Here is a 19867-nt window from a genome sequence, read left to right on the forward strand (position 1 = left end):
GGAGAAGTGCCTCTGTGCATTTCCGGCTATGAGTTGAAGTAACAGAGAAGAGACTCAACTTCCTCCATTGCGGTAACGTGTCAAGCCTGTGCTGAGAAAACGACATTGCAAACCAGCGAGCGTTTGTTAGTTCGCTCGCTCGCTCGCTCGCTCCAACCGCGCCATGAGCCGAGCGTCCAAAACCAAGACGGAAAATGCGAGGAGCCCCCTGCTCAGCCCCCAAGAGAGTCAGGCCCTGGACAATCTGCTTGGTAGAAGGTGTGCTGTAAGTTACCACTTCAATCTATGTGAACGTATATCTGTGTTGAAATGATAGCTCATTTTTCAAGTTGAGATTTGAAAAAAAATTCTATATTTTCATCCATCTGACGAAAAAGAAATTCATTATTTTGCCAGGTGTGCACTTGTAATATTTTGGGGAAAATACATATTGCATTTCTAAGCACAACTTAAAACCCATATACAGTAACCCTTCTTTGAACCCCTAACCTTGGTACGAGAACATATAGTTTGAAAATGTAATACTGCCTTGAAACCTCTCCTTGACTTCAGACTTAAATACCTACAATGAAAATGCTTGAAGACCTAACCCTTGAATCTGCATTCAAACTCGACTTTGAAACTTTAACCTGGGCTTCCAAAGCCAAACCCTTGGTTTAAACCATAAGATGAAATCCCCAGCCTGGCTTGAAAACCGCTCATCTGAAACTCTATCCTAATGCCATACCCAGGTTTAACACAAACTAAAAACTGTAACAATTGTTAAGGATTCTAGTTACAGTTTTAAGTGTTCAAAACTTACTTTGAAATATTAGTCCCTGCTTGAACCCTAAATCTTTATTAAAACCCCAACTTTTAAATCCTAATTTGAAACCCTATTCCTCATTCAAAACCAAATTTGGTCAAACCTTACTTCTGACTTGAAAAGCTAACCCCGAAGTCGGAATTTGAAACCCTAAAGTGAAGCTCTAACCCTGCCTTGAAGCCTTTGTTTGAAGGCCTTGGCTTAAAACCCGTAATTGTAACCACATCCTTGCAAACACCTCAATTAAAACCCTACCATTTGATTTTAAAACCTAACCCTGGATCAAACTTGTCTTTTAAACTAATCCTGGCTTGAAAAGCCTTAATTTAACATCTCTACCGCTATTCCAAACCCTAACCCTCTCTTGAAACCCTAGCTCTTGTCTGAAATCCTCATCACTTCTTTCCAAACCAAAAATAAAGATCCAATGCATATCGCAAACAAACTGCTTGCATGAAGTCATCAGAAAAGAGGAACTGGCGCCTGAAGCATTTCTTCCTCTGGTGTCAGAATTTGACGCGACCTCTTTTGTTGATATATGTGTGTGTGTGTGTGTGTGTGTGTGTGTGTGTGTGTGTGTGTGTGTGTGTGTGTGTGTGTGTGTGTGTGTGTGTGTGTATACAGTCCATGGCCACTGCAGTGGCACAGTTGTTCATGGCCCTACCTCACCAGCCATCCACATGGAGCCTGCAGCACACTGGAGTTGTCTGCCTCATTAAGGATAACCCCCAGCGCTCGTACTTCTTTCGCATGTACGATTTGAAGGTAACGGCGGCAATGAAGAAGCCGCACAAGCCACTACATAACCAGAAAATTTGTTTCTAGTAATCCTTCATTTCACATTGCATGTTGCGTGAAAGTCAACAAATGAGAGCTGGAAAGTTGCATACCAGGGGGTCGGGAACCTTTTTGACTAAGAGAGCCATAAAAGTCAAATTTAATACAATTAAAAAAAAAATTACATTTTCAAATATTTTTGTAAATTTGTTTCAGTGAAAGACATATCATTTAAAAAGTAAATTCAACAAAATGTCAGTATAATAAGTCTCTGAACTTAGTTTTGGGAAATAATGTTGTTATAATACTCACCATTAATGCGACTTCTGGTGCTGCATGGATTTGTTGATGTCTTTGTTGGTACTTGGTGAGGTTAAGCTTCATGCAAGCGTTGAGACTTTCAAACTTGAAACGTGATCATAGATCATTCTTGATGTTTTTTTTTAAATGTGACAATGCTCACATGCATACGTAAATCCAAACATGATCAATCCACCAATATGGTATGTGACAGGAAGCGCGTTTCAAATTTGGAGAATCAGCTGCTTGCAGTTTTTTTTCATGCGCGTTGCGACCATTTCATCGATGCAATTTTGTCATTGCAAAATTAGACACACCGCAGAACCTGCTCTCTCCACAAAGGCGAATTCTTAGGTCCATTCATTCTAAAATGTACGGTACTCGTCATCTTTTTTTCTTTTCATCTTCCTTGTCGAAAGGTTAGTTTTGAGCAGACTGATTCAAAAGGGGGCGTTTACCTGTAAACTATTATCCAATTAAAACAATGGACACTTTCTCCTGCAGCCAACTGCAGCCCTGATTTAGCCGCGGAAAATCGATGGCTGGATTAAAACATGTGATAATGGGTTTTATCCCAGTGGTCCCCAACCTCCGGGCCGCGGACCGCTACCGGTCCGTGGATCATTTGGTACCGGGCCGCACAAGAAAGAATAAATAACATTACATGACTCGTGTTATGTTGGAGGATGCTGCAAGTAAAGTTGCAGTCATTTATTCATGCTATTTTTGATTGATGCCTTTCATTCGAATTTTCTAGAATTGTTTTTAGAAGTTTTCTTCACAAAAATCGTAACGTCACCAAACACCGGTCCGTGGTGCTACAAACGTTGGGGACCAGTGTTTAATCCGAAGAGCCGAAATCTGAGAGCCAGATGCAATAATTATCAAAAGATCCACACTTGACTCGCGAGCCATAGTTTCCCGACCCCTGGGCTAAACCATTAGCCACACTGCATGTTGAGTGACAGTGTCATTTGAGGTCAATCGTTTTGAAATGTATCCATTATGCGTTCTATCCTACTGGCCTCTACATATTGTCTTACACCCCACAGGCTGGGAAGAAGTTATGGGAGCAAGAACTCTACAATCAAATTGTTTACTCTGCTTCTCCACAGTTGTACTTTCACACCTTTACTGCTGATGTAAGCAACTATTTCATTTGATATTTCACCAGTCTCTATATAGTGCCTTCAAAAGGTTTGCATCCTGTCTATTTGTCTAATGCCCTTCCACCTGACATGCAGGACTGTCAAATTGGACTGAATTTTGCTGATCAGCAAGAAGCAGAAGCCTTCAGGGAAGCTGTAGTGGGAAAAATCAACCAAAGAAATAATCGGCAAGGTACCGCAGTACTCTGATGACCTGAAAAGGTCAAAGTGATTTTTGAAAGTATACCCAAACGCTGAATATCTCAAACTTTTACACAACGTATACTATTAACCTTGTTTTTTTTTGACAAAGTGTGGCTTCACTCATTTTAATGTTTCCATTTCTAGAAAGAGGTTCCCTTCCTCCTGTCCCACCAGAAAAATGTAACTTCCTTACTTCTCTGTACGGATTTTCCCTGATGGCACAAAATACGTGACAAGCCTTTCTGTACTGTCCCATAAAAGCAGCTTCGACGAGCCGTGGCTCCTTTCACAAAGCCTCCGTGGACATCCCGAGCCCTGATATCTCCCAACGTTACCACTTGATGCCTTCGGCTTCTTCATTGCGGAGTGGCAATTGGAAAAAGAAAACCAAGAAAAAAGGCCTTTCTAAAGCAGACATCGGTGCACCCAGTGGATTTAAGTACGTCATCTTTAGAATCCATTTTGTCAAATGTTTTTACATTGTAGTCAATGTACACCTCGTGCATCACAACTTAATTTGTTATTATGTACAGAAAATGGATGGATGGCTAATTCTTTCTTTCTTTCAGGCATGTTAGCCATGTTGGGTTTGACCCCAACAATCTGGACCCCGACCTGTGGAACCTCCTTTCCCAGGCAGGCATTGGAAAGGATGATTTGAGGGATGAGCAGATGTCCCAGCAGGTCTACAACATCATCGAGCGCTCGGGCGGCATGGAGGCAGTCAAAAGGGAGGCCAAAAGAGGTTAGAACACAAGACTTACACCATTTCTTTTAAACGGGTCCTCATGATGTTTGTGTGTTGCAGCCTCTGGGCCTCCAGCACCTCCTCCGGGCAGGCTGGGGCCCCTTCCTCCTGTTCCCGTCTCGACCAATTCGGCCCCGACGCCGCCGCCTCCACGCGGGCGTTCCGGCCCCCTGCCTCCCATCCCGGCGCAGCCGCAGCGAGCGTCCAGCCGAGGCTGCCCACCGCCTCTGCCGCCGACGCACGGCCCTCCGCCACCATCCTCCAAGTCCTCGCACACAGGCTTCTCTCATAACGCGCTGCCCCCGGTGCCAACCGTGCAACATCAGCGCACTGCGGCTTTCACACCTCCAGCCGCCCCATCTCCGCCTAGCAGGGGAATCTGCGGAGATCCGGCGCCACCTCCGCCACCTCCGCCTCTTTTGCCTCTCCAGCTTTCCTCGGATACTCACGCATCACCCCCTCCTCCTCCTCCCCCGTCTGGCAGCCTGCCATCACCCGCCGCTCCATCTGTGGGGAAACCAGACAGCAGAGGAGCTCTGCTGGATCAGATACGACTGGGGAAGAAGCTCCGAAATGTAACCACATTTTAGAAACCATAGTGTGAAAGCCTAATTTGAAATCCTAACCCTACTTAGAAACTCTGATTTGAAACCCTGACCCTAGTTTGAAACTCTGCTCTTGCATAAACGTGCCACAGGTGAGCGAGTGTCCAGACGTGAGCGCGAGCCTGCCGGCCGAGTCGGGCGAGGGTATCGTCGGAGCGCTCAAGATGGTCATGCAGAAGCGGAGTAAAGTCATCCACTCATCAGGTAAAAACATCTCTCGTCTCGGGTCGAGAGGAAAACAAAACCGACCGACGTGCGTTTGCAATGTCTTGCAGATGAAAGCGAAGACGAGGGCGGAGATGATGAGGATGACGACGACGAATGGGATGACTGAAGCCAAGTCAAGTTCACTTATGCATTTGTTGTTTACAGGCAGTTGAGAATTGGATACTTCTCAACTCTTTTGTGAGGTCAAGAGTTTCTCTACAATAAACTCCTTTGTCTCTTTGAGCAAGTCAAGTCAATTTGTCCCCTTTCTACTCATAGTATTCTTAAAAGAAGAGAACCACATATGAACCTTAAGAAATAGTTGACATCATTCTACTTTTTATAACAAGACACTGTACATTTAAAAAAAAAAAAAAGATTGAACTTATTGATAACATCTGTGCAAACATCCCAAATTTCCCACCACCACCACTGACAAAGTGCATGACTGGAAGACCACCGTGAAGTGCGTCTTCACCACTCACATACTGGGAGGGTCACGACAGCACAGGACAGGGGGGGGTGACATCCACATGGCTTAGCTTAACACAATTTTCATATTTGACACATATTTGACATTGTTACACGCCAAGGCCCAAGAAGAGCAACAAACAACATACAGAAGCATGCAAACACGAATGAAGTGTCTTTGTTTTCGCAAACAATAATCCAATGGCCGTATATATTATATATAGATATATATATATTCACAATCAATATATTACATTTATTCTCAATATACTCAAAAGTAGCACACTTGTGGTTCTGCCAGTTGACACCTTCTTGTGGCACTCTGGTTATGTGACAGTAAAACATGTTTCAAAACTTTGGATTTTGCTTGCACCACCAGCTTTCAGTGTCATGCAGTGGGAATATGAAACAATGGTGCACTTGGTTACTCTCCACTACTCCTAAAAAGTATTCAGCTTTTAGGTTTCATTTCAGGATGAATCTAAAATGTTGTAGATAGATACCCTTTATCATGTTAACGTGTGACGCTAACTTTTTTTCGACACTTCTTTGAGTCTGTATCTAACTGAGCCCTGTTTCCGCAAAGATGATATTTTGTCAAGGTTCCTAAAAGGTTGCAAACTGTTGTGAACTGTTTTTTGTCGCATTGTCTCAAAATTTCTTTTCAAGAAGAAAACCAGTTGATGACAAAAACGTCTGGCGAACATTTTTGCCACTGCTTCCGACCTTGAATGAACCCTGACAAAAAAATAAAATCAACATTCAAGCCAGGTGCAAACCTTTGTTGCTCAGTAAGCATGATGTGAGACCACTAAACAAAGATGTGATGCACTGAAACTGCAAAACGTGAACTACAATATAGTGAGGAGTGACTGTAGTGCAATTTATGATCACCCTGAAACTTCATCCAAAAATCTAACTTTTGGCAAATTGTGTATGTCATAGTAGTCATGTGGTTGTGTGACAAAAAGCTTTTTCACATAAGGAATATACTGTGGTTGGTCTGGAAGGTAACTTAATTACAAAAAAAAACCCCAAAAAAAACACTCCGTTGTGACTATGTCCTGAAAATGAGAGCCGGACAAACAGGAGCGTTCAAAAGCTACACTGAAACCATTGGAATGCGCTCATAGGTGAGGTGTGCTATCCACAAAATGCCCGATTGGCACAAGACAAAAAAACACCAATATGGTATTGGACGGCGTCGGCCGTCAAACCAACGAAGGAGATGCACAAACAACATGCACGAACAACACCAATAAAAGTCCGACCGGGCCACCTCAGACGGCCGGCGTGCCCTAACCAAGTCCTTGCTCCTGGCCCTCCGTGTGCCGCCGGCTGGTGCGCTTGCGCTGTTGCTGTTTCAGACTGGACTGCTCCCAGTAGGACTGGCAATACTGGTTGATCAGTCTGATTTCAGGCGGGAAAGGCGTGGAGGCGGGGGACGATCGAGGGTAAGGTCGCGGGTCGCGAGTCTCGGGGTCGTCCTCGTCGTCATCTCGGGCGCTGAGAGCCAAAACGATGTCCCGATCGAGGATACGCAGCGCCACGCGGGCCACCGTGTGTTTGAAGTTGTTCTCGGTGGCCAGGCAGTGATAAAGCCCCGCGTCCGATCCGTTGAGGGACTTGAGAAGGATGCCGTGGTTGGTCTTCAGGACATTGCCAACGCGGTTCAGCTGAAGAATACCAAGAAAGATAGAAACAGTGTCCACATTTGTTTTCCCAATACAGGCAAATACATAAATAGAAATATTAGAAAGCTGTGTTTTCTTGGATTTTCTGATTGTTTGACTAATAATGCACAATATTCCACCGGCCTGGAAAATCCAGGCAATGTCTTCATATACTGTAGGTAATTATAAAAAAAAAAAAAAATCAGGGGGATGGAATCAATGACTAAAAAATTCCCCTACTTGGAGCAGGGCTCTATCTCGACCCCTTGCAAGTTGCGAGCAACTACTTTAAGTGATGTTCCTTACCAATTTCCTTTTGCCATCTCTCTGGAAAAGCCACTTGACGCTTGCCTGAGGAGAGCGAGGTTGACACTCCAAAAAGGTGCTGCTCCCTTTCACACCAAACTGGACTGTTTCCCGCAGACGTTTCTCCACTGGAGGCACACACAAACAACATTGCACTTTCCCACCTGACCTGGATGCAAGCCGATGGTCGGACGTATTAAAAATTCTTTTCAACACGACTGAAATTTCAACTCAATCAACAAGAAAACGAAAAGCAGCCGACCTTTGGCGTTAAAGCCTCGGCACTGCCTCAGAGGATCGCCGTGTTTGACGTCCTGTCTTCTGCTCCTCCTGCAACAGATGACAAAAGTTGTGCCATGGCAATTTCATCAGCATTGTACTCTGCACCTCTTGGTGGAAGGAGTAAAAGCCGAGCAGCTCTCCCCGTCCCAGGCGCAGTAAGGGTCTCGGGCCAGACAGCAGTCGGAGCAGGCCCGGCCGTAGACGTCGCAGCGGTGCAGCGACACCTGCGTCAAGCCCGCGTCCGACGACACGTACAGTTGTTGCTGCAAAACAAAACATGTCAGAGGTGAGTTGCGGTGTCCTAACGCAGATGTGAAACGCCACGACGCTTGCTTACCCGCTTAGAAGAGATCTTCATCGTTTTGATAGGAGCTCTGCTCTGTGAAGAAATTACAAAAAAAATGAAAATTGAACAAGATGTAAATGCGCTCACGATAAAATGATGAAGAGGAGACATACCCGGAAAACCTCCACTTCCTCTAGTGTTAGCTCCTCCATGCTGGTGGGATCTTTGGGCAAAACGATGACCTTCTGGATGGTACCACGATCTGAAGGAAGTGAAGGTACATAACATAAAACAAACAAAGAGATCAATCATAGAACTTTTGAATGACTAATATTCACGCTGTATGTTGTTTTGTTAAAAAGTGCTATTTCCTTCACAGGTACATATGAAATAAATGTAGTTTCAAAGTTAAAAATGATCCATTTTCCTCACCCGTGCCTAGAAAGAGCACCTCGTAGCGTCCGTCCACTGCATCCACCTGATCCACCACCAGTGCTGTGAAGCGGTAGTCCACACCGGTCCTCACCACTAGGGGGCGGCGGTGGATGGGATAGACGGGCTGGTACATGAGAGGGTGAGCTCGGATGAAATTGACAGCCTCATCAGAGAAGCTCTTGGAGGAGCGAATCCCAGGGGTGAAGGTTCCGCCTGGGCACTGGGTGACAAAGAAGACGTGCGCGTGAGTCTTCGGCCTTTGCGTCCTCGAGCGGAGCCAAGAGTGCCGCGACTCACCGTTCCCGGTCGTGGGTACGGAATCTTGCCGTTGTATTCCGTCCATTGGTAATTGTGGCCGTGCTTGTGGGCAAAAGGCCCGTTGAAGACGTTGCGGATGTCGGCCATGGAGTAGACGCAGACAGCAGAGCCCTTAAACACAGAGCTGGAACAAATTGGGAATGGAAAGACAAATGAACATATGGATCATATGCTTGAATCACAAATAAAAATAAAAAACAATGTCATTGTCGGGATGTGAAAAATCGAAGGTTGTGGCTACTCACCCCGCGGTAGTGAAGAGCGCGAACACCATCGGGTTCCTTTCATCCTGCGTCGGCTGAATGAATACATCACCTGCAAGGCCGAGCGTGCGCAAATCAATAAGAGAGAAGCCGCTGTCGAAATGCAATTTGTCACGGCCGCCTCACGTAGTTCATCAAACCGCGTCTCCACTCCATCATCGCCGATCACCGAGCAGATAAGACGAGCTTTGAGGAACGTTGTCCAGCGGTTCACTAAGGATTTCTGGCCACCTTCGTCATTCTGGACACAGACGAAATGAGGTTGTGGTTCATTGTGTCCACTTCAACACTTCATTTGACAAGATTAATGGCGTAAAGTGGTGCTTTCACTTAAGAGCTTCGTCACGGAATGAATCAACTGAAGGAAGAAATTGAGAAGCGGAAATTTTCTGCCACCATCTCGAGCTGTTAAGTGGAATTTCTGCTCACAAGTCAAGACAAGTCACAGCTCGTGTCTCATCTAAGCGCAATTGTAATTTTATTTATTACTCACCAGACACACTCTGCCCACCCTGGCCAAGACGTTGGGACTCGCCCCTCCGCTCGAGTCTAAGCTCTTCTCGCGGAAAAAGAAGTAGAGCTTGTCGTCGTTGCTCTCTGCGCTGTCAGGGATCTGCTGGATCTGAACAAACACGGGCTCTGGAGGACAAAAAATAAAATCAATCAATCCATCAAATAAGCAGGAAGACGATTGCGGCATGAACGAGACAGGAAGCCTAACCCGTAATCCACTACACCCTTCATTACTCACCGTTGAGCCACCTGGAATCGTACTGTTCCGTCCGGATGACACTTCTCCCTCCCATGGTCCTAAAAAGAGCCGCATCTGTGCTCATGAAGTCAATATGGACACCCGCATACAGGTTACCATCTAAAGTGGAAGGAGAAAACAATCAATCAAACAAATTGGATCTGTTTTAGCCCGTTGATCGTGAAAGGATCTTACGAATAAGAACCGCAACGTTCTCCTCTTTGGGATCGTAGGAACATTTTCCTTTCCCGGAGTCCACGTACCCGGGGACCAATCGAAATAGGTAGTCCTGCGAAGACGGCATAAAAATAGATGGCACAAGGGAGCACAGGAAAATCATAAACAAATCAGTGTCCCAGTTTGTACTCCTGAAATATTTATCAGGACAAAAGTTTCCAGGTCTGCCGCACGGAGATTTTATCGACGAATGCCGCTCGGGGGTACGTGCGAATATGTTCACCTCTGCCCTCCAGCCTCTGTTGATGAACGTGCAAATGGGTTGGTAAGCCCCCGTTCCACAGGTGTAGAGGTGGGTGCGGTTCCACGGCTCGATCAAGCGTACAAAGTTGGCGCATTCGCCCTGTACAAGCAGGAATTTCAACATGCTTTTTACTTGTTCTTGATTTTGAAAGCAAGGAATGTAAATAACATGATCGCACCTGTCTTCCCTTTCCTGTCATCTGGCATTCGCCTTTTCTCTTTGCAGATGCTGGCCAGTGAATCTGGATTGAACACACAATGACTTATTAGGGAATTAGCATGTATGATAATCCAATATTGTCATTCATTGTATATATGGTGATGTGAAAAATAAACAATAGCCAAAATAAAATTGCATGTACGTTCTGCATGTCAAATAACAGTCACAATATGGGGAGTGCAAAAAATTAAGTGAGGGATGGGAAATCATTTTTCAAGCTAGCAGGATTGTTTTCAGTTTGAGCAACACCACATCAATGTCAGTGTTATTGAGTCATGGGAACAAAAGAGAATTTAAAAAAAAAAGAGAAAGAAAATGTGCTTTTGATTGCAACATCTGGTTTTAGTTTTTTCGCATTGCTGACTGAATTGTTCATTCATTTTATGTACCTATATTTGACTTTTTTTTTTTAGGGGGGGGGGCTTATGTTGTGTAACTGCTATGATCTCATTCTGTAGTAATTGTGACCGCACATATTTCAACACTTAAATATAAATTAGTTACATCAGTTTGGGTCACTCGCAGACAATGCTTAAAAAAAAAAAGGGAGTAAATGAAAAGTGTGCCATTGGAGCAAAAACACTTTTGTGAAGAAAGAAATCCAGTTTGCGCTTGAATAATAATGAGGAGCAATTTAGGACTTTAATGCTGACATGAACCCATGACTACAGGCAGCAATTACTTTTAATCTTGAACAGTACATTGTAGGATCTTTCCACATTATCCAATTAAGATCTGGAATCTGAAGTGCCTAAAGCTATCACACACTTCACCGACTTCTGTCAAAAAAAAGGAATGGAGTTTACCTGTTTCATATTAGTCAGTTGAAAGCAGATTTTACAGCTCATTAGCCTCTTAATAGGACAATTGTGATGTCATTTTTCCATCTGTGGAGATTTTCAATCACCTAGGTGATGGTAGTCTGTATAGCTTGAACGGAAGTAAGTGGACTCTTCTAATTTGTTGTATTTTAAACGTTTTCCCAAAAACATTTATTCTAAAAGTAAAGCTAGACATAGTAAAAAAACAATCGATTGAATGTGTGTGCAAGCGTGCGTACTATGAGCGGCTCTTTGTTGACATTGTGCATATCCAGAGCCACCAGGTACTCCCTGCTGCCCAGGTACAGGCGGCCCTGGTCTTGGTCCATCAAGAGGATTCGGTAGTCGCTGGTGTTGAAGGAGAAACTGAAGGGCCGCGCTGCCCGAGTGTCCATCAGTTCTGTGAAAGAAGTGTTGTGGTTATTTGCTCAATAATTAATCCAGACCTCAGCAGAACTTAATTACATTAAAAATCAAGTTGTTTTTTTTAAAAGGTGCAAGACAAACTCAGACGACTACCTTTTGAGGCAATCGCACGTGGCAACACTTACTGTGAATAATGAAAAGTAACACAAGAGTTATTGTTTGAGTTATTGCATGACTTTCAAAGATTTATTTTAATAACTGAGCAAAGGTTGCTCAGTGTAGTCCTAATGCCTCCAACATGTTCTATGACAGGCTTGAATGAACACAAAGTCGCTGCAACAACACTTGTTCTTCTCACTGCATGCAGCAGGTGATTAAATATAACTCCACTCGGTGCGTTTTAAGAAACATATTTGCTTTTAGCATGTGAATATTTCATGTGTCCTGACTGTGTGATTGAGCCGAAGGCACCACATGCCCATTGGAGTTATGCGAAAAAGGCAAGTCCCTTAAGGAACGCCGGTCAGCGTGGCAAATTCTTAAGATCAGGATTGTGCTCAGCCGAGCAGAACCTGTTAAGACACGCTGCTGGAAAATGGATTTTTTCTTTCTTCTCCTGAATGCTCTCATTGAACAATTTTCATTTGCTGCGTGAGAAATACACAATTTAAAAAGGACCACAGAAAATGTACGGGAGTTTATGTCTCACACTGATAATCACTAATTCCACTTTAAATGCTAGCAGGTACGAGCTGAGTTTGAATGTGACTGAATCATTCTAAACATAGCCACATCCCCAGTTTTAATAGGGTGTGCACACTTGTGCAACCCCATTATTGCAGTTGTTTATTTTTTCTTATATGTATATGTATATCACATTAACACCGAAAAAGGTTTTGAAATGATTTACCTTGGTTTATATTTTTTATATAACAAAAATCCGGCATATGAACAGGGGTGTGTAGACTTTTGTAGTCTTGTGTAATCACTGTCTGGTGACTGAGGTTTTGTTTGGGGGTGAAATAGAAAAAAATAGTAAAAGACAGTTTGGGAGGGGGGGCTGACATTGCTATTTTGTTTGTTGTTTGTTTTTATTGTTGTTTTAGATGACCAGTGAGTGATCCATTAAGTTTGTCACCTTTGGGTCTCCGTAGCAGGCAGATAATGACAATTCTAAACCTGAATTGGATTTATATCACGCTTATCTATAAAAGCCTCTACACAAAGCGCTCACAGTGGGTGAATCGTGAATTATTCATACGCTCACCCGTTCATACTGTGGTGGTGCTAAACTATGTAAGTAGGTCTATTTTCCTGCTGAATGCAGTACAGGCAAAGTTGCAAGGGTTACTTTTATCGACCACTTGGGTATACTATGTTACGGTATTTCAATGTTGTCCATTACTTAAGAAGGGAAACAACACTGTCCTAAATAAACCCTTTTAACGCTAACAATCGTTCCGCACATCTGTGGTCCGAGTTTAATTTCGGCGCCATATACGCGCAGCATATCGGCCCCCGTTCAAGACAGCCGGCTTATGTCACGACAAATGGTCACAAACGAGCCTCCGAAACTGGCTTACGGGGATTGAGGACGGCGCGCATATCTTTATTTACATCAAAGTATCCGCCGCCTTCCTTTGCGGGGGGGTCAAAATTAAACAGGATGTAGGCAAGGTGCGACTAAAATAGCCCATGCAATCGGATCTCCGGGATGCCGTCTTTGAGGTAGGACGAGGTAAACACAGGATGAACGACGTGGATTCATTCAAGGGCTTGAATGTGGGAACGCCACACCCCTATACACGTCTCTGAAAATAGCCAACAATGTCCTGCCATCATCGGGTAAACATCCAGAGAAGCCCTGACAGCATTCTGACACTGATAGGGAAACACTGGGAAGGACACACGATTCAAGTATGACGCTACAACCGGGTCATGCCGAGCTCTCGGGTTACAAAAGAGAGCCGCTAATGATGCGTTCGGACACAGCTCTCCTCCGACTTCCATTACACGGCACGTTTTGCTCTCGAGCAACGCAGACTAATTCCGCCCCGCATGTCAATTGTTCAACAGACACAATAGAGGGAACAAGACGTAGATCTCGGGCCTTTAGAGTCACATGGGCCCTGGCAGGCACCGCAACCTCCTCCGCGGGCGCCCGCGGGAACAAAAAGGCTTGCTGTGGCAAACAATGAACAATACATTCTCGGAGTGGCAGAAAATATTTGGTCTAAATCCAACTTTTCGCCTTTCTTGTTTGGTATTAGGGGGAAGGGTCAATGCGGTTTGGGAGTGTGGCTAGCGAAGCTAATAAGTGAACACCTCTCAGCTGTTGTGGACATGCCCCTCGTGTATGCTAGGTGGAGGCGATCTTAGCATTAAAACGCAAGCTAGCTACTGCCTGCAAGCCTCCTAAGAACTGATGACTGAAGTTTTCTTCCATTTAAGGCAACTACAGTTGTTAGAGTGTCAATTTACGAGCTTGAAAACATCAAAATGCTTCAAGACTGTAAAGTGAATTAAGAGACTTGTTTCGAAATACATTCGAGCGGACCCCTGTATACTCACGATTTGGCACCTGCAGATTCACCTATTCGCTGATTTTTATTTAATTTTTTTATTCCACCCCTGATGTTATGTGAAACCCACTTAAGACTACACTTGAGGAATACCAAAGTTCGATTGAACAAACACAGAAGCACTCACATATAAGCTGTTTACCGAGAAGGAATTAGCCTTGGAGGTCAAAACAAAAGACTTAAGCATGCAGATTTCTTATCAAAGAAGTTGAACTCAAAACAAGCCTCCAGCTGTTTGTCAAATCTGCTAATAAATTCTGCATTTGAGCATGACTCACTGTTAAAGCACCAGACTTAAGAATGTCATAAATCTCATTCCTGTAATTCTTATTTACCTTTACGAGGTGATGTGACGCGTGTGATTGAGTCAGATGAAGTGAAAACATGTTAGTTAAAGAACAAAAAAGCTCCTACACTGCTTTGATGCCTGGAGTGTTCATATTGGAACAGTCAGAAATCCTGTGGATGGCACACTGGTTTGCAGTTCTCCTTGTTGCCATGGCGACACCATATCATCCTCTTTTTTGATTAATAATGTTAGTTGACCAGCCAAGACATTTTGTGTCAAATGTCAAGTTAATACTAGTGATGGGAATCACAGAGTAACTCACAAGACCACCTAACACTAAACACCAAGACCGGGCGTGAAAGCCTAACATGGCTTGAAACCTTAATTTAAGACCTTGATTATGCAAAGAATTGAAGCCAAATTTCAAAACACTAACCATGGCTTGAAACACTACACCTGATTTGAAACCTTGATCTGAAACCTTAATTTGGCATTGACAACCTGATTTGAAGCCATAACATTTGGTTGAAACCCTCATTTGAAACCCTAGATTTCTACGAAACCCTGACTTCTGTAAAACCCTAACTCGGTCTTGTGGGTATAACCCAAATTTGATATCCTAACCTTTACATGAAACCCTCATTTGAAACTCAAATTCTGTCTTGGAACCCTAATTTGAAAGCAAAACTTTCACTTTAACTATAATTTTAAATGATAACCTTGACACCCTAACTCAGGCTTGAGACACCAATTTCTAACGCTAATCCTAGTCTACTGAAACTACGACCCAAGTAATTTATATCCAACATAAGCGGAGTAAACTAACCAAAAGCTTGTAAAATTATCCTACCCGATGAATCCTATGGCCTGAGGTCCTTTAGAGTGGATTTGTTCCAATAATAGGGTCCGAAACAGGTCATGGCGGCAATTTTGAATACTAAACGTGTGCAATATTTCCAAACAAAAATCTTAAGTGCACTGATTGAGAAAAGGGAAAATGACCATAAACAAAAACAAACATACCCTTCCCAATGACGTTTTTGTTTGAAAGTGGGTTTCCCAGGTGGCAAAAGGTTTCTTGGATACACGGGTCATTTCCATGTCTGTTCTTTATTTTTTTTTTTATCTTTATTTCTACCTCGGAGAACTTGTTTTGAGATCGGTGGTGCGACAGAATCTTAAGGTGTTGTTAGAAAAGACCACACAGAATACAATCAAAACGGTTAAATGCCAGATATTTTTTTGATCTTCATGAGTGTGGTCTGTCACAGATGAAGAAAATCTGATTTGAAAAATCCTCATGTGCTCATATTGCTGAATGGTTGTTATCACGCCGGATGACAAAGCGCGAAAAAAAAAAGACAAATGTGACTTTCTGTGCGTGTGAGTTTCAGGGTGTGGACTGGCTGCCAGTAGAAAAACACACGTAATATCCACCTTTTGTTTCCACTTGTGCACCGTTTTGACATGTGGCAGGAAACACGCTCTTTATATACTGTACGCATAAAAAGGAAGCCGAGCCTGACTCGCACAGGTCTATGCAAGTGCAAAAAAAAAGATGGCCAAGCGTTCCGGCTCACCTTTGAAGGAGAGGCGAACCCGCGGCGCCGACTGCTGCAGGCTCAGGCCTTTGTAAACACACAAGGCCACCAGGAGGAGTTGGGCTCCAGATGTTGTCATGGTAACAGGCATACAGGTAGCCCACACAGATCTAAATCTGGACAAAAAAAAAAAAAAGGACTGATTATTATAGAGTGCCCCATGAGGAATAGGAGACAGAAAAAGACGCACAGGCTCACTTTGAAGTCTCTGATCAGAAGTTTGGCCCGCAGCTCTCCAATAAGGCGAGATGCAGAGCGCAGTCCAAATCTTCACACCTGCGCTGGAAAATATGACAGCTCCATTATTTATTTAAAGAGTCAATGTAGTGAGGTGCGTGTCAAGACTGCATAATTGTGGCTACAAGCAAGGATGGATCGGTGGGAAATGCAAGTTCTGCAGCATACACTCGAGATACGGAATGAATTTGCCTCGACACCACGCTCGTATCTCTGACCATCTTTTCCCATTGAATGGAAATGCAATTCATCTATTCCAAACTCTTCATGCAAAGATAAATTATTTGTAATGTGTTCTTTAATAATAAAAAAATTGCACTGAATAATACTGCAATGTTATAAAAACGGAGTAATATCTAGAGCTGCAACTAATTGTTTGAATGATCTGTCAATTATTTTAGTTTAATAAAATTAATTAAATTTGATTTCCATTCCATTATTTAAAAAAAAAAAACACAATTACAAATTGACAATGCAACAAATATATTAAGACTAATTGTCCTGCTTTTACCCAAAGAAATAAATACTTCAGTGTTCATTGACATTGTCCTGCTCCCTCCGGTGTGCCCTACTTAACCACCAGGGGCAGTATAATAGAGATGTATAAAATAAACTCTACAAGCTTCAGTAATATACGTTATTTTTCACCGAGAATAAATAATATCCGCTATTGTTTGATCGTCTGCTCCAAGGTTTATGTTCAAGGATCTATTTCTTCATAACACTGCTACTATTGATGCAAGTTGTAGTCCGCCAATGTCATTTGTATTTGCATGAAGCTAGCAATTTAAAGGTAAAGTTGTTCTCAATACACATGTAATTTTCTTTCTTTAATATCCAGTTTGCTAACCATTGAACTCCAACTGAAACTAAGTCGGCCATGTGCTCTTCCCTTTGACTCATCGCGGTTCCGACTCATCAGCGCAGACGGCTACGAGCTGACGTGGCACAGAGGTGACAGTTCAAAAACAGCGGGAGCCCCCGTACCGACTATTTCTGACATTTTCGGGGTGTTGAAACCAAGACCTTAACTCAGGCATTCATTATGCAGCTGCACTTTGCAGGAGAGTATCCCATCTAAATTATGAATACTAAAAGCTAAGTCCATTAAATTGTCTCCCTGTTTGCTGGGCCGATAAGCCATCCCGCGGGCATCTCTTGCTCTCGTGAAATCCGTGGGGCCGAGACAAAGCCGGAGCAGCTTTTGGCAAACGTTTAACGCCAATTCTAATCATACAAATACAATTTAAACCACCCACACAAGCATGACAATGGTTAGGCACTGTGCCCCGATGCAAATAGTGTAGAGTAATTGACAATATTGATAGTTTAAACAGGAAATGATACCTTATGATGCCCGAACACAGGCGATTTGACGATGGAAAAACGATGCACCAGAAGTTTTCGGATTTTGTTGTATGCTACCGCTTATCAAAATGTAAAAATACCATTTACTTTCCAATTAGAGATATGATGACATTTTTTGTTCCATGAAAAACAACACTGGACCATTTTGTAAAGCTATGATCTAAAATATTTCTTCACATTGGTCAGTTCTTCTAAAAATGGATAACATCACACATATGGCTCGAAGCATGTGTCTAAACAGTTGTGGATTGATTTGATGATTGCTTTCAATTGAAATCAATTAACTGTGACACATCCACAGTAGTTCGCTCGAATGACTTAGGGGCGGTACAACTTTGGTTAGGGTTCGGCTATTTACTCGATTAATTGATCCGCTATAGGTAAAACTCATGACTGAATGAACTCCTGCTACCATGCCTATGTCTCATGAAGCTAATAATAATATTCCAGGCAATGATGTGACGTCAAAAACACCATTTCAAAAGGACCTTCAGGAAACAAACTAAAAATAAAAATGTCTCACGACTCATCCATCTGTATTTCCACGGAAACAGCTTTTGCTTTTGAAACACCTCATGAAGAAAAAATATCAAACTAGTCGCTTATGGGGGGCCTCCATTGGGGGGGGGGCGTGTGGATGCTGTGGTTTTGACAGCTGGGTGTTAACTACAGGACAGATTGGGGCGATCTCTTGTAATAATATACCATAGTGAGGTTTGGAGATCCATCTAATCATTAGAGGACGAGCTCTGGCCACACATGGGCGCAGTCTACCTGTCAAGTCTAGAAATAGGAAACCCATCTCGCAAAAATGTTAAGTCGCTCACCACACAAACGCGCGCGCACGCACGCAGTAACCAAACGCTGGTTAAAAGTTGAACCCAAAAAACTCCTACCTTTGATCTCCACGATCCAAAAGTTTTGTCACAGCCACATTCCCCCAGGCGTCATTCCAGGGAACAAAAATTAAAAAAAAAAAATCACAGCACTTGAGGAAATAATCCTTTTGTTATATTCTTGGTAAAAAAAAAAAAACTCAACAAAAACAAACAATTAAGTAGAAAAGCGAGCAACCAATAGCCGACTTGGTCCACATTGAAGGAATAAAATCCTTTTGGCAAACTTTAGAAAGCCTTCCGCGTGATGATGTGACTCCACGTCACGCTTGTGGACGAGAAAGACTTGTGTGAGTGGAAATAGGGCGAACAAGTGCAGGTGTTGGGATTCAAAGTGTGTGTGAGTGTGTGAGTGAGTGTATGGTGAGTCCCGCTGTCTTCTCCCTTCTGTTGTGCCTGCCTGCCTGCCAGCCAGCCAGCCTCAGCCTTCCCTTTCGTGGTGGACCCAACCTCCCTCCCGGTGCAGCATATGGGTCGGATTAACCCCGTACGTCCCTGCTCCTGCTGCAGCTGCACTTGAACGCACCAGTGGTTGTGCCTCCTGCAAAAAAAAAATAAAAAAAATGTCGCTTCAATGTCTATTGGAAAAGTTAATAATTTATAACGGGGCTGCTGTTTTATATTCATGCATGGCTTTTCTTTGACTGACGCACTTCATGGTCACCATTACGTGTGTTAGCTTGGTCGGGGGAAACAAAACAAAAAAAAAGAAAGAAAGAAAAAAGACAAAAAGAATTCCCAGGATTCCACAGTGGCTGGCCCCCGCGTGCATGACAACAGTGACAAAAGAAGGCTGGATAAGGGTGAAGGCTGGATGTCCATCCTTGTTAAAAGAGCTTGATTGAAAAGCAGGACTTATACATTCTGAAATGTCTAAACTAAAAAAAAAAAAAAATACTGAGGGGATGACCAAGTCAAAAACAGAAAGGTTTCATCCTTTTGTCATAGCCACTGCAACATTATGCACACTTGTCATTATTATCATTAATAATCATCATCATAATAGTGCACATATACAATATATATTGTATATGTGCACTATTATTATTATGGTGGTTTGCATTTGTTGTTAGCATGAAGTGAAAAAGATCTTTTTAAGGCAAAGGGCTGTGGTTGGTTGAAATATAAAACATGTAATTGTCTAGTTTAATGTGTTTTTGTTTTGGATGAATTGACCAATGTTTGCCAAACTGCCACTTATTTTAAATTGAGTTGAATTGGGTTCATTGCCACCATATGATGCTCGCTTCTTTACAAAGATAAATATTCAATGATTTAAGAACAATAAAATGTCATTTTATATATTTTATCCACTATTAACCAGAAAGTAGACATAAGTACCAGAAAATATACATAAATCCTCGGAACTGCTGTGCAATTAATTTAAAAGGCACAATTATTGGTCAATTAAAAAAATTACACAAATAA

The 19867-nt window shown here is 42.9% G+C and overlaps 2 protein-coding genes across 2 annotated transcripts; one reads left to right on the forward strand and one right to left on the reverse strand.

The window, feature by feature from the left end:
* The first annotated feature begins 26 nt into the window (after positions 1-26).
* On the forward strand, positions 27-5243 carry wasb (WASP actin nucleation promoting factor b). Its single transcript, XM_085929168.1, has 10 exons — positions 27-265; positions 1430-1570; positions 2935-3024; positions 3127-3223; positions 3379-3414; positions 3496-3673; positions 3804-3979; positions 4043-4557; positions 4680-4791; positions 4863-5243. Exons 1-10 carry the CDS (start codon positions 164-166, stop codon positions 4919-4921), a joined length of 1506 nt encoding a protein of 501 aa, XP_085785294.1. The 5' UTR covers positions 27-163; the 3' UTR covers positions 4922-5243.
* On the reverse strand, positions 4856-16205 carry LOC147062460 (semaphorin-3F-like). The gene is made up of 18 exons (XM_085929166.1): positions 16129-16205; positions 15918-16054; positions 11340-11500; positions 10239-10301; positions 10040-10159; positions 9775-9868; positions 9580-9699; positions 9322-9467; positions 8955-9069; positions 8811-8880; positions 8545-8689; positions 8245-8467; positions 7986-8074; positions 7864-7905; positions 7632-7789; positions 7507-7574; positions 7245-7372; positions 4856-6941 (listed from the first exon to the last, which is right to left on the reverse strand). The coding sequence occupies exons 2-18, from the start codon at positions 16027-16029 to the stop codon at positions 6564-6566; spliced, it is 2232 nt and encodes a 743-aa protein (XP_085785292.1). The 5' UTR covers positions 16030-16054; positions 16129-16205; the 3' UTR covers positions 4856-6563.
* Between the last annotated feature and the right edge of the window lie 3662 nt (positions 16206-19867).

This window comes from Syngnathus leptorhynchus, chromosome 1 (assembly GCF_054491065.1).
Source record: "Syngnathus leptorhynchus isolate UIUO chromosome 1, UIUO_Slep, whole genome shotgun sequence".
NCBI lineage: Eukaryota > Metazoa > Chordata > Actinopteri > Syngnathiformes > Syngnathidae > Syngnathus > Syngnathus leptorhynchus.

Coding starts and splice junctions, on each gene's coding strand:
- wasb (XM_085929168.1), top strand. CDS start 164: ATGAGCCGAGCGTCCAAAACCAAGACGGAAAATGCGAGGAGCCCCCTG. Junction 266..1,429: donor TGCTTGGTAGAAGGTGTGCT/GTAAGTTACCAC, acceptor GTGTGTATACAG/TCCATGGCCACTGCAGTGGC. Junction 4,558..4,679: donor TGGGGAAGAAGCTCCGAAAT/GTAACCACATTT, acceptor AACGTGCCACAG/GTGAGCGAGTGTCCAGACGT.
- LOC147062460 (XM_085929166.1), bottom strand. CDS start 16,029: ATGCCTGTTACCATGACAACATCTGGAGCCCAACTCCTCCTGGTGGCC. Junction 9,700..9,774: donor GAACGTTGCGGTTCTTATTC/GTAAGATCCTTT, acceptor CTTCCACTTTAG/ATGGTAACCTGTATGCGGGT. Junction 7,575..7,631: donor TTTACTCCTTCCACCAAGAG/GTGCAGAGTACA, acceptor CATCTGTTGCAG/GAGGAGCAGAAGACAGGACG.